Source organism: Chiroxiphia lanceolata, chromosome 4, assembly GCF_009829145.1.
Source record: "Chiroxiphia lanceolata isolate bChiLan1 chromosome 4, bChiLan1.pri, whole genome shotgun sequence".
NCBI lineage: Eukaryota > Metazoa > Chordata > Aves > Passeriformes > Pipridae > Chiroxiphia > Chiroxiphia lanceolata.
Genome location: NC_045640.1, coordinates 12166671 through 12193677, shown reverse-complemented (window position 1 = coordinate 12193677; position 27007 = coordinate 12166671). Strand labels below are relative to the sequence as shown.

Sequence of the window (27007 nt, the reverse complement as noted above, 5' to 3'; positions counted from 1 at the left end):
AGTTTTGGAGGTTTTTTGTTGCTGTTTGAAAGGATTTTATGAGGCTAACCAAAGTCTCTGCAATTTCCACATTGGACAAGTAAGAGCCTTTGAAGTCTTCTGTGCTGTTCAAGTGAAAAAGATACGTTAATGTTCAACTTCTTTAATGATATTGCTGTGGTTACTTTTCTTTCAGTAGGTTTGTCCTGGCAGTTGTTGTTGGAACTTCTGATGTATCTGTTTTACATACTCCATCAACCATCAGCCGTTCTTCGTTGCCCTGCTTTCCTACAGAATCACAGAATCAACTAGGTTGGAAAAGACCTCTGAGATCAAGTCCAACCTATGACCCAATACCACTTTGTCAACTAGACCATGGCACTAAGTGCCACATCCAATCTCTTCTTAAACACCTCCAGAGATGGAGAATCCCTGGGCAGCCCATTCCAATGTCTGGTCACTCTCTTTGTAAAGAATTTCTTCCAAATGTCAACCTAAACCTCCCCTGGCACAACTAAAGGCCCTCTTGTCCTACTGCTGGTTGCCTGGGAGAAGAGACCAACCCCCACCTGGCTACAAGCTCCTTTCAGGTAGCTGTAGAGAGTGATGAGGTTTCCCCTGAGACCTCTTCTCCAGGCTAAACAACCCCAGCTCCCTCAGCCAGCCCTCGTAGGGCTTGTGCTTCTTACAGGCATTTGAGGTTGTCTCTATTTTTCAGGTGAGGGACCAGAGCACAAAGTAAATCCTACTGTTAGATATAAGTCTGTGATAGAGCAAGAACCTAAAATAATTTCTCCTGCATTTTAAAGTTCATGGTGTAAATCCTGGACTGTTCTGTCGACAGAAAGGAGGGGTAGGCGAGAAGACAACATTTGCAATACAGACTGGAAAAAATTAAGTGGGAAGGAGTCCAGTGAGATTTATGCACAGATCCACTCTTCCTTGATTCTGTAACATGCATCTCAATGAATCTTTTTTTTATAATAACTTACAAATGATCTAAACCAGCAGATTTTTTTTTTCAAATACTTTCTTTTTGTTTCACCAGTTAAGTAATCCATGAGTCATTTGAAATCTCTTCATTGTTGTCTTCCAGGATTTTAAGCTAATGGGGCTTGTACAGTATGGCTCATTTGACTAGAATGGAACTTGAGTTAATCTTCAATAAGAAAAGGTAGAGGAAATTTGATGAACATGTGTGTTAAGCATTCCAACAGTTCTCTTTCTAGTGTATCTCTTCAATTCATTAGGAAAAAAAAAAAGGAGAAGGCATTTTTTGCAGTTCATGTTTTCTTTGAGTATGAAATGTGACTTGTGAATGAAATTTTCATCTCAAAGAATCTTCATTAACATCCTACTATATTAATTTTAATGTTTCTTATATATTAATATCTACTTGTAAATATAATCTGGAGAAAACAACTAACAATGAGCAATATTGAATCATAGGTGTGAGTCAGCAGTGGAGAACTGTATGATAGTGAAGTTTAGACGGGCAAACATTTGGTTCATGTCTCTTTTCGTATCTGTTAAATTTCTTCTTCTTTCTCAATATTTCTTTTGGAAGATGTCCAGATCCAGTGTTTAGATACAGTTCCAACTTATGTAAAGCATAGATTTATTTTAGCTCAAATATAAAAAAGTTGCATTTTTAAGGATGAGACCCAAATTTACTCAGAGCTTAGGGGCTTTGGGAGTTTTATTTCATCAGGATACATGTCTGTACCACTTGGACCTTTTCCTATTTTTTGATCTCACAGTATAAAAACAAGCTAAAAATACCTAATTATGTCTGTGCTGTAATATCATTGTATGATTTTGAGGATTGTTATTTGAACATGCTGTTCTTACAGTGGCAATTGATTTTTCCTTAAAGAAAAAAAAAACCTGTGACACATTTCAACAGATGTACATACTTTCAAAGAAACTGTCACCCAGCCACAAGCTCTGTCAGGCTTGGGTTGTGTGATGTCTGCACAGTCATGAGGAATCATGTCCTTCCACCATCTGATGGTTCTGTCACCCATCACCTGAATACTGGAAGATGTGTTTCCTATGAGTCCTCCACTGAGTTCTGCTCTACAAGGAAACATCCATATGATCTGTAGCCTGTAGTGCACAGGTGGATACCCAGCAGGAGGGGGCACCCTATATATCTCTTGCTGTATCCCCTGCAGTGTCTCACAGAAAGTCAAAATTCTAACTAACTGCATCTGGGTCACTTAGAACTGCAGGTCAGGCTCATCTTTGCAAAATTAATCTTTACACTTCTTGCCCTGGTTTATAGAGTTTTGCTGTTGTGCTACCACTGCAAATAAACCCCGCTGTAGGAGAAAGTTTTCCTCTTCTCATCAGGTGCATGTGTATTCTCTTTCCATTATAATTTGAAATATCTTTTAATGAATTTTTAGGGAGGAAAGAGAATGTGTTTGTACTGATAAACACAGATGTCTCATGTGGGTTTTTTTCCATCTCCTTAACACTTTGACACAGCAAAAATTTGGTTTCTAGCAGACAAAAAAATCTCTTTATGACTGGAAAACCATAGGACTTCTCCTCTCCTTAATTTGGTACAAACCACATTTTGTAATATATTGAAATAGGTATGCACTGAGATCCCAGAATTCATCCTCCCCAATCCTATCTGCAGCTCAGTAGTGCAATTACAGGGAACTCTATTCTAGCTTTGTACTACAAAATGTTAGTTCTTCATATATGCAGAGACAGGAACTTGGAATTTATATCTCAAGTAAAAGTGTTGGGGTGACCTGTTTCCTCTGTGTTATAGCAGATGTAGAAAACCAATTATTTTGCACAGTACCTCCCTTGACTGATGTCCTTGAACTATGTCCTCTTGTTCATAAATGTCTCAAAGAGTAACTGACATTCCTGGACTACCACAAATCTGGCCTATAATAAAAAGGTTCAGAAGTCTGAGTAGATTTCTCCATAGATCCACAGATCTGCTTCCAATCTGGGTCTTCCTGCTTAGGCCTGGTGTACTTTTAGGGAGATGTGTTAACCTATTGTCTCAGGTTTGCACTGGATTTTTTTTCTTCTCCCTGAGGTTGCTAACTTGTAGCAGAAAATAAAAGATTTTTGACTATATAGTTTTTCTGCCTTTGAAAATGCCATAGTAACCTTAGTGCACTCTTATTTTTTTTTAAACCTCATTCTTTTCTTGCAGTACTTTTAAAAAGTCATGAGAATTAGAAGCAGAAGTTTTAGATTGGAACTTTTTGTCTTGGAAATGGCTTTTTCTCTTTGGGCTTCCTGCCCATATTCTTTTCATACCTTGATACAGTTGCTGCCACCATCCCTCCTGCGGTGTCACTCTCCAGTGGTCCCATTGTATTAATCCTGGAACTGCCTCTTCAAAGTAAATTGAATCATCTTTAAGGTTCAGAGAATTATTTCAGGATGTTATTATTGGGCAAACCACTGACCTGATATTCCTTCCTCAAAGAGAATAGACTAGGTTATGTTTCCATCATACATACTTGGCCTGCATGATTTCAGTACATCTGCCTAAAGTCAGTATTTTAGTCTTTGCTTTAATTTCTTTTCTGTCAAACACCTCTGGCAAATTAGCACCGCTGTCCATCCTATTCCCCTTAGGATTTTAATTAGTTCTGTGCTGAGCACCTAGTACACTGCAGTTGTATGTATTTGATTTCTACATAATTATTTGTCAAAACTGAGTGGTAATGATTCCATTAGCTTCTGTAATGCATTGCTGTATATCTGCAGGTGAAGCAAAATTGAAGGGGGAATGGGGAAACCAGATCAAATCTGTTCAGATATCACTATAAAATGGTTAAATTCTCAGCTTAGGCTGTGAGTGTGTTCTGTGTGTGAGCAGTTGGGTTTTTTGACTGCTAGAGAAGGAAGAAAAATGAGGTAAACATGAACCCTTCTTTGTTTGATATCCCTTAAGACCTGATCCCAGCATATCATCCTCTGCCATCCACTATGCTTAGTGATGCCAAAGACATAGAAAGCTGCTCCATGACTGCAGCTAAAAGTTCTTGTATCATGAGGAAAGCTGGATGTGTGAAAGCACAGCAAACACCTCTGGCTTCGTACAACGTGCCCTTTTAACTTAGGTGACATCATTGGTGGGACTGGGACGCAGGTGGGCTGTCATGGCAGCCTCCTGCAGGCACCAGCCCCTCGGGGACTTATCTGCCTCACGTGCCTTGGAGGATACCTCAGGCAGTGGGCTACCTGTCAAGGTGTACACGCTTGGCCAGGGATTTGGTTTGTCACTTTTCTCTCTCCTTATATTCAGTCACATTCCCACAAACTTCAGCAGTGACTCCCCTGGGCAAGGAGAGCCCACCTCAGAGTAATGAATGTGGTAGAACTGGGACTGTAGGGCAGAAATCAGTGCACAGGCAATCCTCAGTGTCACACTGGGAGGGACAGAGGTCTCCTCTTTGTTCTCTTAGATGTGAGAGCTGTTGCATGTTCCCAGTTGTTTGAAATATGCAGAGGTACTGGGCAGGGTACCTTCAGCCCTGTTTGTGAAGGAGATTGTTATTGCAGTGAAAAGAAAGGGAGTGTAGAGTGCGAGTCCTCACACCAACTCTCTGCCCTAGGGAGCGCTTCTTGGTGAAGAAGGGACAAGTGCCTTACACGTGTCTGAGTCCCTTTCCAAATGCAAAATGAATAACTGGAAATATGGAGAGACTGCATGATACAATTGAATTCTAAATAGAACAAGCAAGGTTTCATCCAAAGAGATTTAAATTTGAATGTGACTTCCTTTGAATTTCACCAACATTGTCTTATACTAACATTTTACTTGTCTGTTCTTTTTATAATTGACATTGGCAATACAAATGAGTAGCATGGATGCCATTTTTCACTGCAGATTTTTCAGGAGTATGAAACAAATTCATCAGAGTGCTCACATTTGAAATACTCATAGATACGTGTGTGTGTGTGTGACATACTGATGGCCAAGCACTGACTTTGGTTTTATTCGTTCAAAACTCCTCTAAAAAAGAGCTGGAGGAGTGGATGGGTACCTTTATCTGGTAGAAGTCCAATGTGAGTCTTCCAGATCTCAGGCCAAATTCTTCTCTTACGCAACAGCAAGCTCTGAAGTCAGCTCTTCTTTCTCTGCATAGCTGAGGAGGTGCTGTTAGTTCTTGCCAATGAGCCTGTGCTCTTCATAGTTCTTTTTTCCCACCTTGTGGGTGGTGATGGAAAGGTGCACATTTTGGGCTTCTGTCACTGCACAGAAAAAAAAACCGTAGCACTGCATAGGACTGCAAAATACAGACAGAACTAACCATGTTTTTTTCAAACCTAGAATAATATACTTAATAATGGCAGGTTTCTTTTAGCTAATGCACCCTGAAAAGAACAAAAGGATGGCACAGAAACATTGAAAGTGGACAGTTACTGCCACAAAGTGGGGCTTTTTTTGCAGAGTTTCAATGCTGAACCCTTTAGAAGAGAGCACTTACAGATGTTTGATTTCTTTCAGGTCTTCAGATTTTGGGACATTATACACAAAGTTGAATCTGCAGCCTGGGATTGCCACTGTTATTGACAATTTCTACATTTGTCCCACCAACAAAAAAAAGGTATGTGGCAAAAAAATGACTTTTTATAGTGCAGGTGAGGTTCTGCAACTATGTAAAGTGTGTTTTACAGGTTTCAAAATTTAGGGGAGTGGTTTTCACAATGTTGCAGATCACCTTAGGTGCATTTGTGACATATGGAAGGGGGATATTTATTCTTCCTGAATAATATAGAAAGAAAAAAGTGCCTTGATGATCACCGAAAACTTTTGAGGGCATGGACTCCTGGCAATCAAGCTTTTGTGGAGTTTTCCATGGAAATGAAAAAGGAAATTCTGTCACTTTTCACACATCCTAGCAGATTCTGGGACTAACACTCAACCTCTTCGTCCTTTATGCACGAGTTTCATTGCATGTCCCTTAATATAAAGTATAGGGATTGGGCAGGCTGTCATTGAGAATGTTGTTTATCCTGTGTAAAACCTTAATTAAAAAAAACAAAACCCCTCTCCTTGAATCTCTTTCTTAAAAAGTGTTCCTGTACCATTACCAAACCAAACAGCTTTTCGTGGAACCTTGGAAGATTGAGTGGACTTTATAAGTGAGTGCAAAATTGACCCATTGAGTGTAGTGACAATGGATGTTATGTTAGAAGCAACAGGAAGTGTGATTATGAGAAAAAACCCCACAATAACAACCCTTCTGTGTTGGCAAAATGCCCATGATTTGAACAGCAAGAATTGTGAAATATAATGTGAATAACACAAGCACAGTAGGTCTTTCATGAAATAAGGATTTTCTCCTGATAAGGGCCCATTAACTCTGGTTAATACAGGAGCACTGATTTCAGGCAGAGGCCGCTGGTTGGAAGGACAATGTTAGTTGTGTTTGTCTGTCTGTTTTGTTTAATCAAAAATCAGTAGAACTCAGTGAGACTGCCTGAAGGATTAAGTACATATTTTATTTCTCTTGAAATTGTCACTGGAGTTTTTGTGCCCAAACTACGCTGTCTCTGAGCTCAGTAATATATTTTTAATCTGCTGCAAAGCCAGAATTTTTTATTTTTTTTTTTCTTGAAGTGGAACTACCACCAAGTGCAAAGTTTCTTCAGACTGTGTATCTTAGACATACAATCTACTGATGGTTTCAAGTTCAAAAGAATAAAACCAAAATCTTTACCCATCTCAGTTTCTTGAATAAAGACTAAAAGGATGAGCTTGATAAGAGCAGCCCTGTGGAGGATTTTTACCAGCTTAACTAGCTACAATATCAAAGCCTGCCCAAGAACAGAGGGTCAGTGACACTGTGATGGTGCCAGTTGTCTGACAAAATAAACAGCAGTAAGATCATTGCTAAATTTCAAACCTGAAAGTTTTGAACAGCAGTGTTTACAATAAAACTTGTGCTATCGCTATCTTAGAAAAATCTATATTCTACTCAATCTCACAAGTTGAAGTTCCAAGAGGTACAAATCCTGCTTAGTAAACTGATATCATATTGAAATCCGTCTGACAGAAAGTCCCTTTGAGTCATTAGATATGCTATTTTTATTCTGAGATTTCCTTCTACAAAGATGTTGTTCAGTAACATACAAACAACAGAAACAGCAGAGCAGAAAGGGTTTTTAAGGCCTGTAAATTATACCAGAGGGAGATCTATTTATACATGCAAATGTACATACATTCATGCATACATGGTACAAAAATGATGAAAACATTGGAATTACTGCTTTAGCCAACAGCTTCAGGCTGGTCTTGGAGGTGTTGCAGTCACACAGAGAAGGTAAGAGGGAAGTTGTCATGCTGTAAGAGCTTTGTCAATTGTAATGGGAAATTTTAGGTACTAGAGATTTGATTAGGACACAAAGACTACCAGCTGACCTCACCAAAGTTATTTAGAATATTGGAAGAACATCCCTGTCCATCCATTTCCACACATTTGCGTTGGGGTGGAATAGACTATTCAGAGTTCTGAATCCCTTTTCTAAGCCATGCAGAAGTCTCAGGTTTTCACTCATTCCTGATGTTACCAGCCTTCAGATCATTATGGTGTGGGTTTTCTTTAACAGTTCACATTTTTTGAAATGTGCTCGAAAGAGACACTGGATTGCTGACTGTGCATACTGGAACTGAGCATGCACTTTAAATTTAAAGCACAAGTAATTCCACTTAGCATTTAGGGACTGGGAATATGCATGAAAGCAAAGATAAGACATTGATGGGGATTTTTTAATACTTTGCATATTAAACATTGTTCTATGCTTTCATTCCATTTACCCATTGTAGTCCTCATCTGTGGAAGAACTGATTTTACCCGTTTAATGCTCATTATTTCCACCTCAATGTCATCACAGCATTAACCCCACCTGATTTTAGCTCTGTGCAATATAGATATCTGGTCAAGCTCTCCTCCTCTAAATGAAAGGAGAAATGCAGGTGCCTCCAGGCAGTTCATACTGTTAAAATCATAGCTCTTTGTACTTATGAGAATAAGGTTGAATTTTCTTGTGAAGTTCCTGCCTTTGTAACTATTTTGTGTCTAAACAGAGTCTAACTGTGGCTTCTTACAAAGATATACAAGAGATGGGTCATGGCAACTAAGTACCACACTGCCACTTGCTCACTTCATGTGTCAGTTCCCTCAGGACCTGCAGATCCATCTCATCAGGTCCCATGGACTCGTGTACCTTCAGGTTCCTTAGATGGTCTCAAACCTGATCTTCTCCTACTATGGGAAGTTCTTCATTCTCCCAGTCCCCACCTTTGCGTTCTTTGACTTGGGTGGTGTGGCTGGAGCACTTGCCAGTGAGGAGATTAACTCCATCCTTGCCAAACCAGCATAAGATGGGACAATTTTTGTTCGTTTGCTTTGGAGTGCAATTAAATTCAATATCTGCTAGAAGACTCCAGTCTAGTTCTTGGGTTGACATTATTTCTTCGGTTCACATCTGCTGGTATACCAACTCCTGGAGTGACCAAGATGTCACTCACCCTGTGAGGTGCAGTTATGCTGTACAGAGCAATGGACTTAGAAGTGGGCTTTGTGAAGCAAAAGTGAACATGTGCTGTAAATTTTCAGTCCCTATGAATTACCCTACTTTGCTTTTTCTTAAGATGTCTTGCAAAGAAAAAAAGTTGATACTCCTTATCTTCCCTACCCCATTCTTTGGGAAATTGAAATTCAGCAGAGTTATAATGCTGTTGAAGAAGTACATGAGCAGATGTGAAAAGTACAGCAGCATCCTTTTCGCATAGTGCTGCATGGAAAAGGGATTGTATGAAAAGAAAAAACCCCAAAATTATAAGATAAAATACAGGAATGGTGAGGACTGTGAAGTAGCTGGAGGAAGTATGGAAATAATTTATAAAACCCACTAAATCCATGCAAAAAGTGGCACATTCCCTCTTACCGTTCTGTGAAAAAGTTGTGATGAGTACTGTTCATAGGTCTAAATGAAGAATCAGGAAGGAGTTGTATCAAGGTCATGGCTACACAATCTTTTGACAGTTAAGGTAAATTCCTTCAGTCTGTACCTTTTTCTGGCTGAAAGCAGCAGAACTCTGATGAAGAAATTGTGTTGCTGCTGTTGTTACCACAGGACTCAAGCTATAAACCCCAGTTTTGACAAGAAATGATGACAAATCTCTGGGGATAGAGCTTTAGAGGGCTTTGTGTATTGCTCTGAATGGGCCTTTCTGGTGAAATCATGGGATGGACTTGTGAACTGTGGCTGTATTATTTGTGATTCAGAGCTGAATTGCAGTCAGTCAGCTGCACAAGTAGAAAACATTTTCACCTACCTGCAAATGACCATGTAGAATCCCCCTAAATGCTATGAAACAACGGAGTAATAGGCAAGGTAACACTGTAATTAGGAGTTCACAATTCCTAAGTATGCATTAATATATGCTTTGCATTCTCTCTGGTTTTAGTGTAATGTAAACCTGCAACTAAAGACAATGAAACTTATTCTGATACAGTTTTGGAAAATCATAGAGTAATGAAGGTGAGTTCTTCTGTGATGCTGGCTTCTCCTTTTGAAGCACTTTTTCATTGATCTGTGAAGTAAAATAGTCTTACCCTGTGCAAGCCTTGAAGTGCTGTGCAGTGATAAGGGATGTTCCTGCACTTTAGACAACACATTTTATGCAATTATCTCCTTTTCAGTAATTACTATATGCCAGTAGCATAGAATGGTGCAGGAATCCCATAATGTACCATGTGGGGGAAATAATTTGTATTCTCTGTTTTCCAAAACAATATTATAATGGTGATTTGGAAGTAATGCACATGGTTTGTGGAGTATGAGATTATGGTTTCTGGGGTGTCAATCTGGAGTTAGATGAACAAAGTAAATTCTTTCTACAAAAAAAAAAAAAGTTAGCAGAACTCAGTTTCACTAAAGTATCAACAAAATATTTAACAATTTTTTAGGGCATATATGCTGTTGGATGTAGAAATTACATATTTGCCTTAATTCTGTTTATATAATGGTGCTGAGGAGGAGTTGAATGAGCATACTGATTTTTTTCCCCACATTCAGTGCATATTTTAGTTTTAATTCCTGCTGCTGCAACTGGTGCATCCATTCTTCCTTTTATATGCCTTTGGAAAATAGGCAGCTGAGCAGTTTATATTCAGGCTTTTTATATTAAGAGAAAATAAATGTTGATTTTGCTTACACCAACTTATTAGTTAAATGGGTTGAACACTTACATTTCCAAGCTGTCACAATAACCAATGGCTGCATGTTTTTCCAAACTAAAAGGCAAGATGACAAACGTGCTTAGGTGTTTGACAAACAATGCAGAGCACTTGAGATAGTATTAAGGATATAGGCTATCTTATACAGTATTTTAACACCTGATAATTTAAAATAGTATGAATTACACATCACAAAAGCGTATTTGCCACAGCTATAAAAGCATTTCCCAAGATGCAACTGGCTTGAGCAATGTTTGTAAGCACTTACAGGTAAATGCAGTCCTACATCATTTTGACATTTGTCTTTTAGAGCAGAACAACTGGTAGTAGAAGTTGTCAAAATGCAGTATGACTACATTTACTTGTAAAGAATACTCAAGTATCAGTTTCCTTAGAGACCATTCCAGAACATCTGCCAGAATAGAGAGCAGAATTATCTTACACTTTTATTGAAGTGAACTAAGGAATATTCCTTTCAAGAAGGTGAGTAGTTATTTCAGGAAGGTTTCCCTGTGAAATTACAGAATATGAGTCTGTGTGTTGTGTTCTCTACCATGATGCCTTCTTTCCTTATAAGCAGTGTCACCATTCAGTTTTATTCTCGTGATGCACCACCAGAGCACTGATGTGATCTGACTGCATCATTTTGCTTGAGAATTCTGTACAGGCCTGTTCAGTTTGCCTTCAGAATTTCCAAATACTACCAGAAGTATGCCCAGGAATCAATTTCTTTTTTCACCCACCCATACTTTGCTAGTAGGTAGATTGCTGTGGGAGGCAGTCTTGGGAAGAAATACCAGATTTTATTCACACACAGGTGATGAGCAATTGCCTAGTTGACAACCAGGAAGCTTGCTAGAAATGCAAGTGGAACTCAGTAGGTTGAAACAGTCAGAGCTTTCACTGAGCTGTTAACTGGAGTCACTGTCCCCAGCAGAGATTCATCCAGCACCACCAGAACCATGACATGCAGGAGGAGGATTTGATGGATGCTGTTTGATGGGGTGTGAGTATGTATACGTGAAAAAAGTAGGGTAAAGCTTTGAGAAACAGAGAGTGGAACAGTTGAAAATTAAAACATAAATGGAACAATCACTAGGAATCTGGCTGTTAGAGAAGTATTTGAGCTATTTACTGGATAAATGGCTAGGAGCCACAGCTTTCCAGTCGGACTGATTTATGCTACAGTTGAGAGACCAGGGCTTTTTCACACTTTGCATGTAAATGGAGCTGCATAAAAAATGTGTAACTCCTATGTAATTTTCATATTGTAACTCCATGTAACCCTTCCAATAAGTCAAAGCTAGTAGCAGTGTTACTATTTTATTTGAGTATACCCTCTCTCTTAACCAGTAGACTATAAATGCATTTTTCTACATAGTGTGACAGAGAAAGGTTTGGTTTGGTTTCCATGAAAATGTTGAAAACACTTTCTAAGCGTTTCTCCATCCTGTTCTTGTATGTGCAGAGCTAGAAAGGAATTCCCAGCTTTCATTGATCAGATACATGTTTGTCTTTGAATACTTTCTTGCATGATGTCTGCTAGAATATTGAACCATGCAGTCTGAAGCTGCCTCTAAAACTTTTTGTGTCAGTTCTTCTCTTTTTGAACCTAGAAATATTCTGTAGTCCAGCACCTGAAGTACACTGTGGTTAAAAGCTGCAATTCATTTAAAAAGAGAAAGAAAACATCCCACAAAAAAACGCCAAGCCAACAAACCTGACTAACAGGACAAGTGACTGCCACAAGAAGTGTGTGGGTTTCCCACAGTATGTAGGATAATTGCTCATCAAGGTAGAGGGGGTGTGGGCTAAACGGCTGCACACTTGAACAGACATTCTGTGTTTTTATTCTATCCTATCATTCATTTGACGCTGGGAGATCTCAATTAAAGTTTTTGAGATTGGCCTTCCATGGTGATTTTGTAGCCTAGTGTGCAACTTTCACATTCTTTTGTGCTCAGGCATACAGTTATTCTAAGGAAAAATAGACCTGTCTTTGCTGCATGCTTATTATGGATGTTTTTGTTCTGTTTTTATGAATTTCCTGTCTAAAACTCATTAGTCATAAAAGCAGACCAACAACTACCTAAAAGCCATAATGTTAAATTAAGTTTACTGTAGTGAAGCCAAAAATAAAATGACTAGTTGGTGGGAGTACAACATAAAAAAGATTTATGTGAAAATGGAAAAGACCTCTGAGCAAGTGTTAAGAGACCATTGTGCATATGATTCTGCACTTGAGAGACATCCATTTCCCTCCCAGTAATTCTGGGAAGAGAAGGAATCCAAGCATCGTATTTTCAGCAAGGTTTTATTTCCTATTACGATGAGCAGGGATCATTGCTTGGAGAAATAGGACTAGTCAATCAAGAGCACACAGCAGAAAGCATGTCTGAAGCTACCCTCAGTGTGCTGCTGAGGAACTGACTGGTCAGAGAAATCGTAAGTGGGAATGGCACAATGTTATACACCAGAAGGGTTTCAAGCTCTGGGATTTTGATTTACTATGTCTGAAAATAAGGGTAATTTTGAAAATTTAGTCCAGGCTGTCATTTCAAAGCTCATTTTTTAAAAATTTTAATTCTTATGCTCAATTTTAAATCTGAGTCATATGCCAGAGAAAATGGGGGCGTGTGTGGATTTGCTGCGCAGGACATGAGGTAAGGTGTGTGTTTCCCTTGTATAGCCTGTCCATGTGCTCATTGACCTGCAAGTACTTCTGAAATCCTTCTCTGCTTAAGATATCAACTAAGGGAAAAACCAAACTCAACTAATCAACCAGAATTGTCTGTGGTAGGTCTCCAGACCTCAGCAAGACCCGAACAAGGCTTTTCTCCAGCATGGCAGAGAATTTCTTGTGTCCTTGCAAGAGCTACAACAGCCTTCTAATCAATATTTTTGAGGGTCATGCACACCTTTTTTTTAAGGCTATACATTCTCATGATAATATTATCCTGGAAGATCTGATGCAATATGGAACTTGCAGAATTAAATATAAGAAAGAGGCAAATCCTAATATATGGAATAGTGTCCAAATGAGAAGATGTCCATGTGAAGAATGAATAGAAAGTTACTGAATCTGCGAGAATTCTGTTGCACATAAAACCAGAAAGGAAGATGTGATTGCATTACTGAAGCTGAATCTTTGCAAAAGGTAAGAGGAGAAAAGAGAGAAAAGCTCGTTGTAAAGAGGAAGTGGTAAAGGATTAATAACAAGCATCTTATGGTACTCAATAAGTATTAATTGGTTGCCCAGTATGCTTGGATGAAATGGGTACAGGTAAGTCTATAGAATAGAGTCAGGTTTCTGCTAAACTGGCATATGCAAAATAAGGGTTTTCTGTGATTAATTTAGACTATTCATATCAATTGCAATTATCCTGTGTGTTGAGATTTCTTTTGTCTAATTATCTACTGAACATCACAACATGCCTAGAGGCTCTATCAAGGTTCCACGTTGCAGAAGGGAGGAAATTGGGAACTCTTTCATCTTAACCTCCTTAACATGGACCTACTGGTTAGTTGTTCCTGTGGTTAGACTGAGTTATGTGAAAACTCCTAAACAGTATTTGAAGAAAGATCAGTAATACCATTCAGGAGGTCTGCAAGGACAATATACAGTAGTCATATTCCCAGAAAGCCCAAAAATAATGGCGTAGTATGTTTGAAACATGTTCATCATGCTTGCTGATGGATCTTCTGCATCTCCTGGAGACCTGAGTGTTTCCTTCTCAATTTCCCCAGTGATAGAATGGCAGCATGAGTCACAGCTTCCATGCTTCATGCTATGCTGGCATTTTCCAGTCTACTGATGTGTCAAATGCTGCTTCTCTTCACTGTAGCAGTTCGACTTCCCTTCGCTTGTGCTGACCACACAACCTCCTCTGGCTCTCTCAGCAGCAGCGATGCAGCACGATTTTTTTCCCCAGAGCTGGCATGGAATCACAGTGGAAATGAGCAGGGTTTAAATTGTTGCCATGGCCATTTTGCAGGACTGGCAGCATGCTCGCTCCCCTGAGGATCCCCGGGGCTGCTGTCCCCCTGCCCTGCCAGGAGTAAAACTGGTGCTTAAACCAGTCAACTGCTGCAATCTGGCTGTTGTGGCACAAGCATTTATACAGGACTTCTAGACTAATGTGGAAGTTAAGTATTCCATTGATTTTGTTTATTTCACTCTCTTTGTGGCATTTATTAGAAGGGATGAATGTAACTTTGCTTACCTGTTTCTAATTCTGAAATGAGCCCTGATTCTCAGTAGCCAAGGTCCCCTGCAGCAGTGGCAAACTTCTACTGGAAAACCAGGACGTGTGTGGCAAATATATTTTAATCATACCCTTCTAATGCAGCTTGCACCCATATATTTCAACACAGTCAGCAAAAATCCATGAAAAGATAAAACAGGATGTTTTTATTTTATTTTTTTTTAACACAGTATGTGTTTCTGTCAGTCAGAGAAAGATTTTTCCTCCTGGAAACTGGAATCACTTACATTCAACTAAGTCACCTCTGAAGCCACTTGGTGCTGGCCTCTTTGGGGCTTGTTCTAGAGACAGACTTTTTCCATCTGTGGAAGGAATGCACTAGGTTAGTGTCGTCCCTTCATGGCAGAAGATTGCTATCAATGGAATGGTGGACTCTCCCTAATATTGTTGGTTTGGTTTTGAGAAGGGATCTTATGCCAGCTTGTTTTGGATTGTGCCTAACTACTATTTCTCTTCTTAACCTTTTTTCATGATTTTTTGCAACCTTTCGTCACCCCTTTCTGTCCTTTCATCTCCTAATTTCTTTTCAACACTCTCTTCCTTCCATTTCTGAGCATTACTTCTTCCTATACCTCACAAGTAGATTCTTGACGAAATTAAAGCTTTTTATTTCATTATAATTACTGAAGTAAAATATTATTTAGGAGAATGTAGCTATTGTCTATGTAACTATTAAAAAAATCACAATATTCTTGGGATAATAATAAATCTGCTGACACATCTCTAACACATTCATAAAATGAATCTCTTCAGCAGCGGTGGTAGGATGAATCAATCGGGGAGCTGTTAGCCAGGAGACCTGACTTGAGTTTCCATGACCTTGCACAATCCTGAGCCTCCCTGAAGCCTGGCTTCCTATTGCCTCACACCTTGTAATATCATTTGCCTTGTGCAAAAACACTGTGACAAGACATGATTTGACAGCCTGCCTTACAAGGTAAGGTTTTGCAAAAGGTGCAGAATTAGTCTGGTTTAGTTTCCTAGTTTAGAAACTTAAGATGACAATACTGGTCTGCATATGATCCTACATACCTATGATCCCTAAAGAAGTGCTAAGTGTTTTTATGAACCCATTTCAAAAGGAATGCACCTTTATAAGGTATTTTTTCTATCACATCTCTGCAGTGCTGAACAGCATTTTAAGATTTGCAGCATGCTGAAAATAACTGTTATAAATGTGTTCATATGTTTTTCAAGATTGTTTAGCATTTATCAGTCGTGGCTGGTTCAGTACATAGGTAATAATTTGAATATGATGGTAGTACTTATATTCTCACTTAAATAAGGAGAATAAGCTACTTGTCCTGAGCAGAACAGGATTATTTTTTGCTGCAGTTGCTGGGTCTACAATTTACAGATTTACAAACTTATTCTCAGTCCTCTAAAGAATATTAGCAGTCTGGCCATTGAAATGACTTTCAGACTTGACTTTCAAATGCTCTCATTCTTTTCTAGAAGACACTAAGTCTGTGCAAGGAGGTCTGGTGGAAAGGTCTGGCGATGGAAGTGTGTCAGGTAGCACTGAGGGATTGTGGAGTGTTTATCTTCTAAAACTTGGTGCCAAAACTGAACAACTGCTAGTTGGATGAAAAGCTGTGCATTCAGTGTAACTATGACTACAGGAATCAGCCTGGGATCCATGGGAATAAGCAAACTTCTCATGTCAATTAAGGATATTAAATGCACTGGAGTAGTTTTTTAGTCCTAATATATGTCCTGTTTGTTTCATTCAGCCATACCTAGGAACTAATTTTTTTACACATTGCATCACTTTATGTAAGTGCTTTTACAGTTTGTTTGGGATGCAGTGCAAGCAGGCATAAACTAGTGGAGTTTGGCTAAAAGTTCCAGTCTGTCCATGAGAATAATAGTATCTCACACTTGGTTCTTTCTGTGGGCTCCAGCAAAGACAATTCTCTTACCTGCTGGAACTGAAGATTTCAGAAATGCTTCTTTTCTCTTCAAGGTGCTGCAGCGCAGGAGCAACAGATCTGGGCCTCTATTTTTTACATATTTGCTCTGGAGAGCTCAGGGATACAGGGTTTCTGCTGGGCCTTGGGATTGCAAAGCCCAAAGGCTCTTCAGAAACTCTCACATGATGTACATTATTGCAAGGTCCAACTGTAACTTTTCACTTGACTTAAGATGACAAAGTCTATAAAACTGTCCTTTCTGGACTAAAATGCTGTTCAGGAGGTACTAATGTTCCATTCCAATATTGTTGGTGTATTAAAACCACTTTGAGTTGTACTCTACCATAAGATCTCAAAATTTTATATGCATGTAGATGATTTGGTGTCTCCTGTTAATAGCTTTGGGAATTCTGGGGAGGTTATAAGATTTCCCTTTTACAGATGTGGAAACAGAAAGATATAAATTACTTGCATGGGAAAGAAACTAGAGAAATTTAATAATATGCCACACATCTAAGTCAGTCTCTCAGCTTGAAGCACAAAAGTAGTCTTTTGCCTCTCAACAAAATAATAGATTAATTAAATAAAATACATTATTACCGGTTTGGGCTAGTGGAAGGTCTGTCAATACCGTAAATATCAGTAGTCAAATATATGAAAGTGTATTTTGGAAAAAAACCCAAAACATAAAAAACCAGAATGGTTAATAGTTCCAGAATGAAGGACTGAAATTTAGGAAATATTTTCAATGGTAAGATCATAATTAGGTTTAAGCAAAGACCTAGTAGATTTTTACACTTTTTGTGTTGTTGTTTTGTAAGATTAAATAGGTTAATACACAGAATTTGATAAAATATTCATCAATATCTCTTCTAAGACTAAAGATGTGACTTCTGAGTCAAATTTTTTAACTTTGTAGAAAGCCTATCTGTGAAGATAATGAAAGTTTTAAAGCTTTTATAAAGTGTTAGAGGCAATTTGAACAACATCTTTAAAAAGTTATACTCAAAAATGAAAATGGGAGTTGAATTTTAGGTACTTGGTTGGAAAAGGTTGGCCCTGTGTTTCTGCACAATTCGTAGAATTCACTTTTTATTGACACTTACCTACTATAAACCAGTTACCACATAAAGCCTGGCTGTGTTAAGATCAGAAATTTTTATCAATACTCTGAAAAATTCTGAAAAAATAAAAATAAAAAGTTTGGAAAAGATTTGATGGAGCCAAGATAAGGAAATCCAGTGAGATTAAGTGAAATATTTTGCTTAAACTGTGATCCTTGTAAATGTAGCATTTTAAAAGTATGTCAAGGTTTGTTTATAAAAATAATAAATACTCCTAATTAAAATTAGTATTTGGCCTCAGAAACTTGCCAAAATTAAAGTGCACATTGAAAACATTGCATTTGCCACTTCAGCGTTTTTGGACCAAAATTTATTTTTTCTGAAAGTGCCCTGACATTTTAATAGCCTGTAAAGTGCCAGAATCTTATACATTTTTTACTCTGATAGCTCGTAAATTTTTGACTTACACAATATTTATAACTGTGAGTTTTCCTCAAAGTTGTAAGGTATTCTGCTCTACTTACATATTTCTCAAATTCTTTGATTTGTTAGTAAGGGGATTATCTTCTTCCCCCCCTTTTTTTTTTAAACTAAGATATTAAGAGGCAAATTCATTAGGCTCATGCTCGCAGTCTACAGGTAACAGTGCTGTGTTTTTCTGTTTTCTTGTGTTCAGTGGTCCATCATTTAGGTAATTGTCAGTTATTTATCTCTTTTGAATATTTTGATAGCACACTGGGGGTTGTTTGTGGTGATTTTTTGCCCTCTCTTGTCTGCTCTCTTTGACTGAAGAAACTACTGCAGCTTGTCAGCGACTGAGGTTGGACATTTTGCTGTTCCTTAACACTACTCTGTCTCCTCCCATGGCATATAAGCCATGTTCAGAAATGTAAGCTAAATATCATCCGAAAAAAACAGAGAAAGGCTAAATCTCTAAATGTTCATGGTAGAAAGTAAGTTTATTTAAAATCAGCAAGTGATGCAGTGGGAGAATGCTAAAGTCCCCCTTTCTGCCTTCTCTGCAGATCAGTTCAGAACCTTCAGCTAACAAAATTATCCCCAAAGAACACTGTGTTTGTAAACTGGCAGTGACATCTATTGTGGCCTTTACCAGAAATCTCCACAGAAGGTCTATTCTCAAGGCTGTAACCATTTTCGAAAAATGAAGAATGAGGATGAACAACAAATTTTCAGTTTACTTTTTAATTCAGTTAAATGTATGTTGATGGTTGCACAGTAAGATGCTATTATACTTTTCCCCTGAAGGGTTTGAGTTTCCAGCTTATTTTCATTTCTTAAGGAACCATAAAAACCAGGAGGAAACCTCCAATTTAAGCTTGCCCAGCTCTGTTGTAGTATATTATGTGGTAATCAGAGGTACCCCAGCTTGATGACCTTTCATGTAGGGCTGTTGTTTAGCAGTGTACAGTGCTGCAATCTGGCCTTTCATGTGTTTTGAGTATTGATTTTCCAGATAGAAAGAATGGCAATAATAACCTGGGGAGGTCTGACATCACTGTGACCTGGTTTTCTTTTATTCCTTGTGGCTGCAGTTAGTTTATGGGAGCAGTGGACTGCTAGAAATGGCATGTCTCTCCCCACTTTGCTTGTGTGAAAGCTCCAAAAATGTGTTTCAATAGTGTCTCTCCCTCCAGCTTTCCTTTCCAGCTTATTTCTATTCCACTCCTCTTTTTCTTCTCCCGCCCTTCCAGCTGTGGATCGGCCTGGAGGGGGCTTTTCCTGGCACCCTCACCCCAGGAGCAGCAGCAGCAGCATTAAGCTCAGCCTGTATTGCTGGGCAGCCTTGCACTGGCACTGGTAGTGGCTGCAGCACTGGAAGCTGAGAGAGTTGTACATCAGATACAAAATTGTATATCAGATGGAATTTTGGTCAAGAATCACCTCAAACTGGTGCTCTGCTTTCATAATGTGGTATTTCTTTCCTTTGGACAAAGAAATGTACTGGCATTATTTTGTCCAAATCTCTTTGTAAACTCACTTCTTCCCTTTCTAAAGCTTCAGGGTATGAATCCCCACTTCACACAGGAATACCATAAAATCACAGAGTAATTTATATTGAAAAAACCCTTCAAGATTATCAAGTCCAACCGTAAGCCTAACACTGCCAATGCCACCACTAGACCATGTCCCTAAGTGCCAGGGAGACAAATCCCCCATGTGAGGGTCACAAGGGCAGGACCTGGCACTTTCACCTTGTTGAACCTCATCCCAGTGATCCAGCCTGTCCAGATCCCTCTCCAGAGGCTTCCTGCCCTCCAGCAGACAAACACTCCTGCCTAACTTGGTGTCATCTGTGAACTTACTGAAAGTGCACTCTTGCTGAGAATGGTTGGACCAGATGATTCTTGAGGTCCCTTCCAACCTGGTATTCTATGATTCTATGGTCCCCTCATCCAGATCATTGATAAAGATATTAATGATCTGGATGAGGGGATTGAGTGCACTGTGGTGATGGGTGGTTTCCAAATACAGTGAGTGAGATGGTGGTTGCTGTGAGACTAGTTCTATGTGAAGAACCCATAATTCAGATGAAATGCTCTCCCTGCCAAGGGAACGACAGTACAAGGAGTAGTAGTGCCACATGGGGTTGAGCTGGTGACTGATGTCAGTACTCCAGATTTCTAAAAGGAATGTCACCAGATGTCTTTGTAATCTTAGATATGTTACTCAATCTAAAAAACTCTATGTAAATGGGGCTCTCTCATGGGAATGAGGTTACTTACTGAGCATTTCAGAATACAGTATATTGTCAATATTTGTCCATCACATGTAATGGTGGGTATGCAATATTTATAGACTTTCCATAAGGGTTGCTGTTGGGAATAGTGGAGTCACAACTGATTACCTCAGCTGCTGCTTACAAAAGCCAGCTGAATTACCACAGCTTAGTTGGAATAACCTAGCCCTGTGTTAGAAGTATATTACCCAGTAAACACAATGCAGTTGATGCCTGTTTGCAGAGACCTCACTCATTTCAAAAGTCTCAGGAGACAAAATAATTTGTTTCTGTGGCTGAATCACTGAATGAAAGAGAAGCCATTTATTATCTGAAGTAACAGGACAGCATATGTTTCACTGCAGCGTGGCTGGCAGTCTAGAGCCTTGAAAAATATGTTCTTGTCTTCAGGGAAGCATAGACATCAACTTTGTGCATCTCAAGAGGTGTTAAAACAACATCTGATGAGTCAAGTTGCAATCAAATGAGCCTTACTGGGGAAGAGCAAGCAACATAGTCAAGGTTTTGACAACAGCCATTTTACCTTTGCCTTTTTTAATCAGAGAAAATCTACTGTGATTTCTCATGAGTTTTATCAAGCTTTACAATAAAGAAGGGTGCCCTGAGCTGTTCTCTCTTTCTCTCTCACCCAACCATCCTGAAATTTAAACCTCAAAAGTGAAAACAAAACGCTAAAGTACAGTTTGTATTTTAGCTTCTATTCTCTTACCTATTAAAAATTACTGACTTTGTCACCTAAGATTTCCTGAGTCACCTGTTGAACCTGCCTTTATTCTGGAAAAATAAATTGCCAATTTTAATTCTGATAATTTTCTAGATCACTTTGACTGCCAAAAAAATATCCTGAACCATTAATTCTGCAGATGTATATAGTCCTAAATTTGTTATGTTTGTGTTCAGATATGCCATTCCATCTGTCTTCATGATTATAAGAAACCTATTAGGTGTAACACTTTGGGCAGTTTAAAGTTTGTATTTTCTGGTAGAAGACATCATTGATGCTCACATTTTTAGCACCCTCACACCAAGTAAAATAGGAAGAGATGGTAATCATGAAAGGCTTTTTATGCCCAGCAGCTTGCAAACAATTTGAAAAATAGTCAGTCCTTGTACAAGATAAAGATGAAAGATCTGTGAAAAGGTTTTCAAAGTGTGTATGTTTCTAGAAGGTCAAGCAATTTCACCAGTGCTAGGCATAGATGAGGGACTTCATTTACTGCTGATGAAAACAGCCCCAACAGAAGAGGTAACAGTCAAATGTGTGGAGGGATTACGTGCTTTGGTTGGATCTGTTATGCTGAGTAAAAGGTGCAGAGCAAAGGAGTTTCACAACAGAGCCTGAAGTACTGATTCTTCTCTGAAAGTACAGGGAAAGAGAAACCATATTCTGCCCAGATTTGGCTGGTTAAGGTTGGAAGCAGCGGTTGGTTCAACAACAGCTAAATATGGATGATTCTCTCAAGGAGTCTCAGCTGGAACTATGACACAAAAATTAACAGAGAAATCCATGACCATATCAAAGGCTCAAACCAATATTGCAAACCAGTCAATTCCTTCCATGGTGCCATGCTGTATTCTTGCACATCCACTTAGAAGCAATTGCAGCAAAAGGAGAGATAACTTGGAGACCTTATCTTCTTTACACCTCACTTGTTCTCAGTCAGAACTGATGTGATTGGTTTCCTGCACCATCCTTTGTGTTAATTTAGAAGTACCAGTGCTATTTGCTGAACACGCTGTAAGCAAATGGGGGAGAGATACCTTGGGTGTGAGGTCTCTCATTTCTGTTTATTTTTCACCTCAGAATTCTTCTTTCCTCACAGAAGTCATATTTATAATGCAAATTAGGAAGGATTTAAGGAAACCTTTCATCTTCTCTCTTCTTGCCATGGTGGGGAATTATCAGCAAAAGAAACAATGACCTTTTCCTCAATCAGATATAATATTGAAAATGAATTCAATCAGTAAAGATTATTTCAGTAGGACAAAACTACTTAACTGTGCTGTACCTATTACATCACAGGGAAATTGCTACATTAGGATGGCTAATAATTGCCTTACTGAATGATCTCATTTTGTTAGCGTACTTCATACTGTTGCATGTTCATTGCAAGGTAAGAGAGTGGTGACACTGCATTCTGTTGACATCTTTTTATCAATACTTGATCACTGCTCTCAGGAGCAGTGGTCTGAGTGGTTCATGGGTGACAGTGATTAGTAGGTAAGACAGCATAGACAAATCTTTTAAATATTTTTACTTTTTTTATTCTTTGGTTTCTCCATGACTCTGAGCAACATGGAAGAGCATTGCAGGCAGTGTGTTGCTCTCAGTGCTGCTATATGAGCTGACCTAAAAAGTTCAGTAAAGAGCTGAATACTGTGGGGGAAAAAAAATATGTAAATTAGGTGGATTTACTCTTGATGATGTAAGTGAAGGGGCATTTGTCAAAATATTGTACTAAACTGCTGTTACATTTGCTTGTGTCACTTCATTTACACGTCATCACCCTTCTTGGAGCATAAACCTTTGGTCTGCCATTAGAACTGTGAGTGCTGAAAATAATTTCTTAATTGTTCTATGCACTATGAGTATCTTTATTATCAAATTATATCCTTATGACACAGATTATAGCTGGATATATATGATATTCAATATAAATATGATAAGAAGTTTCACTACAGCTCATCCTTGATTAAGAATTTATTTTACTCTCCTCTTAACTAGGATTGACTGAATCACAGGCCATTTCATTTAAGAGGCTACATGTGAGAGCTTTGTTGATTTTTAATTTTCCTCCATTGATTTTCAGCATCCAGAGAGCACTTGTTCTCTAATGGCTCTCTGTGTTGGTGTTTGCTTGCAAATTGAAGTAAAAGATAAATGGCTTTCCAGGTAATACATCTCCAAGGACTTCCACTTGAGGGCTGGTGGCTGTTAGCAGAGCTGCATTATGTTTAGAAAAGTTCTGTGCTCAAACAAAAACATTCTTGAGCCTCTTAAATGTGGTAACATTGTTTTAAGTTTGGTGTGACAACAATCTCTAACTGATTTATAAATCTTTGCAAGGAATAGCCCATTTGTCCACATTTTTCTACGGAACTTAAATGCTCTGCACTTTTCATCTTAGGAATTCAAATGTGTTCCTTGCGCATGTTTTCCACAGCAAACAGTTGATTTTTCAGTAAAAGAAGGGGAGAAGAGCTGCTGGTATTTGGTTAGTTTTTAACTAGTATTTGTACTAACATGCAGTGCTAAAGGTTGAAAGTTCTGGCCTTCCAATTGGAAAACAATATTTTTGAAAGGGCTATGGATGTGATTTTGTAATCTTTGCTTGCTTAAGAATGTTAAGGTCATCTATAGTATAAATTTCTATATTTCAAGACTGCTTGTGCATTGTTGCTGTGATACATTGTTACACTGTGTAATAGTGTTCTGTCTTATAACCACTGGTAATGAAAGGGTCCTGATTAGCACCTCTTGCCCATTACCTCCTCAGACCAGGCTTTACTGTGTAGAAAAGACATATCCTTACTCTAGGCTTGAGTTAGAAAACCATGGAAAAAGAAGTGTGAAGCCCTTGGAGCTCCAGGGAGATGATCCCATGGATTGTGAGCCTCATCTTCTGGAAATGCTGGGCAGCATTTCTTCCCATCACCTTCTCTGTAAATGATTGCTGTTGCCTCAGACAGCCCTATTTTGGTATCAGGTAGCTTTATGCAGTGTGTGCACATGGACTGCAGTATGTATTTTCATACATTCAAATTTTAAAATTGGGCTAATACAAATTTTTAAGAGAGTTCAGTTATTAAACATATACTGCTTCTATGGCATCCACATCTTTTCTTAATTAGGGTTTCAGCTTTTCAAATGTCCTGTAAAAATGAGTAAGAATTTGGCTTAAGAGACCTGTGATACATTTTTGTTAGTCTGTGTTTCTCGTGCCCCTTATTGATCTTAGTTCAAGCAGCTTCAGCAAAGATCTCAAGTAAGATTCATATTCAAATGTCTGGATCAGGACTGAATCAGCTTTACAAACTACTCCATTGGCATATAGGTCTAAGAAATCAAAGATTCAGTCTGAAATGAGAAAAAGTTAAAAATCCTGGGCTCCTTTCTCTCCTCTGCTGCTGTGTCATTTTGTGTTTCCAAGATGGGTTATTAGAACAGCCTTAACAGTCCCCTTGCCCTACAGAGTCCAGCACTGGTCAGAGTTTCAACAAATTTGAAGAAAAAAAGCCTGAATTTCAGGTTGGTTTCTGTGTTCTGCTGCAGCAGAAGTTTAAACTGTTCATGTTTGGCACTAAGCACATGGATGATGCTATTGACTTCAGTGCATAAGGTTAAGCATTTGCACAATTGCATTTGGGAACTGGGGAATAAAATGGAATACACAAAATTTAGTCTTTAGACAGAGGAGTGGGACAGTAACCTCTCCGTATCTTAATTTATAAGTGAGAAGAGTAGCTTTATTTTCCCAAGTAAAGGAAGTCACTCTTTTGTAGCAAAATGCAATGTATCTGAAGCCTTCCCTTAGCTCTTTTTTTAAAGTAATAAATTGCTGATGGCTGCGTCTGCCACAGGGCATACAGAAACCTTTTGCTGGAGGCTTTGTTTCAAGCTTGGGAGGCTTTTCCTTCTCAGTAGTCAAGCATATTACATCAGATGTGCTTTTGTTTTGTTTCTTCGATGCAGCTTTCAGGGTGACCTCTGCTGAGATAAAAAGGACCAAAACCACTGTGGTTTTTCCTAAAGCAACATCTTCAGCGGCAGTGAGCAGTTCATCACTCTGAATGACACAGTCCCAAAAAGAACACAAACCAGACCAGAGCAGACCTGGCAGAGCTATTGTTTTTCTCTGTCCCTCCTGTATTGCTTGTGAATCAGAGCAATGTTAAATCTTGAAATGTGGTAGTCTATGTAATAAGCATAGCAATGATTGAGAAAAAACATTAGTTTATGTTTTTCTTGAGGAATTTAAGTAGTGTCATAATGTTGTTATATTCCTGGTCAGCTGTTCATTGTAGACTCTCCTGGAAGGGCTTGAAATTTGGGCTGTATCTTCACTACATGGCTCAGTGCTGTTTAAAATCAGGCAAATGTAGTGTGAAAGGGTTTGAAATTCTGCCAGTAGTAGGAGCTGGCTTTAAGCTACTGTTATGGGAAACATGACCAAAACCGGGATGATGTCTGGATCCAGATCATGCAGAAGTAACACAGCTGCTCTGTAGTCATAGGAGGGATATGTATGTATCTGTCCCAGGGCCTTTTTTCCCAGTAAGCGAGTTTAAATATGGGTTTAGTCCTGCACAGACTTCCAGAGAAGGAGCTTCTCCTTCTCCCTAAAAAGGGAGAGCAGCAGGTTGTACTTGAAGGAGCTCCTCTCACAAAGAGAGAGATATATCCCCTAAATACTGAAGGGTGAAGACCTAAGTGATGTTAAATGGAGTGAGTCTTGGTTGTCTTCTGTTTGGCTTGGATGAGGCTGGCTGCTCTGCTCATGCTCTAGGAGCTTGGTATGGATCCAGCAGTTTTTGGTGTGAGTGTGGGGTGGTGTGTGTAGCTGTGAAGGGCTAATTTGAAAGTCAGGGAGTAGAGAAATGAAATTTCCATTCTCTTGTGGAAGTGGCAAATAATAGTCTCAAAGTCTCAATTGTGAAGGTGGCTCTCTGTTTACTTTCATTGCAATAGAAGGTAGCAGATTTTGTAAGTGATATTAGACCATTTCACAATCCATAAATCAATCCACGTTCTTTGAAATGGGATGTGGGGTGTATGCATGTTTATCAGCAATGAATGCACTAGAGTATTTCATGGTAAACAGGTAAGGCTACTGTCAGGGAGTAGTCCTGGAATAAGACTGAAATGAATAAAATTGTGAATATTTTTCTTAATACTTGTTTTTAATAAGATGCCTAACAAGGGAGTTGAGGGAGGGCACTGGAGTGGTTTGAAGCTGAAAATCAAGCATTTTTATGGAAATAGACTCATTAAAGCTGCCTGTCATGGTAGGGCAACAGTTTTTCTGTGAGCATGATATTTATTCAATAATTGAAATATGTTTCTCAAAAAGAAATATACTGTCAGTTTGCTTTGGTTTTGGTTATGTAATTCATAAATGCCATTTATAAATAGACTAGATACTTTGCCCCAGAAAGACTTGAACATATTTACCTGCTTTTTACTGATCTGTTAATGTAACCAGCCTGCAAAAAAAAGGTTTGTTTTATTCCCTTTGGGTAAATTACTAATGTGGATCAGTAAGTAGAGATGTGGTTCTGCACCACAGCATGCATTGTCTGATGTTGATGAGCCAAACTAAGGTTGTTTTAAGTTCTTTGCATTATTTAAAATACCATGTATGAACTAGTAACTTATTTTACAATGTATTTAAAAAAAATTTTAAAAGCAATTTTTTCACCTTGAAACTTGTCTGAGATCTTAAACAATAGACCTTGTTATTGCCTTTGACAGTCTTGGCTTAAAGAAGTCTATGCAGTTTATTCCAGCTTCAATGCTCAATGTCCAGGTGCAACGTGGGGCAGCTGCTCCCTGTGGGATGGGGAGCTGAGAGCTGAGGGGGATCCTGTGGCCAGTGGAGCAGGGATGGAGGTTACCAGACACATCATGGGGATGAGGCTACAGTCAAGGGTGTCGGCCTTGACTGGCTTCCCCACAGGGGAAGGGTATTTGGGAGCCTCTTCCTCCTTCCCACCCCAAAACTTTTCACAAGTATTTTCAACCCAAGTTAGCTGTTCTGCTAATCTCATCAGTCAGCCCCCACGCTGGTCT

The 27007-nt window shown here is 38.9% G+C and overlaps 1 protein-coding gene across 9 annotated transcripts in view; it reads left to right on the top strand.

Moving 5' to 3' along the window:
* Positions 1-27007, top strand: part of SORCS2 (sortilin related VPS10 domain containing receptor 2) — a 598972-nt gene that overhangs the window by 353750 nt on the left and 218215 nt on the right. For 8 of the 9 annotated variants that reach the window (XM_032685842.1, XM_032685841.1, XM_032685845.1 and 5 more), the window contains 2 exons: positions 5477-5576; positions 7293-7295. In XM_032685842.1, coding sequence (XP_032541733.1) covers positions 5477-5576; positions 7293-7295 — 103 coding nt within the window. The remainder of the gene's footprint in view (positions 1-5476; positions 5577-7292; positions 7296-27007) is intronic. The other variant, XM_032685838.1, reaches the window with a different exon arrangement.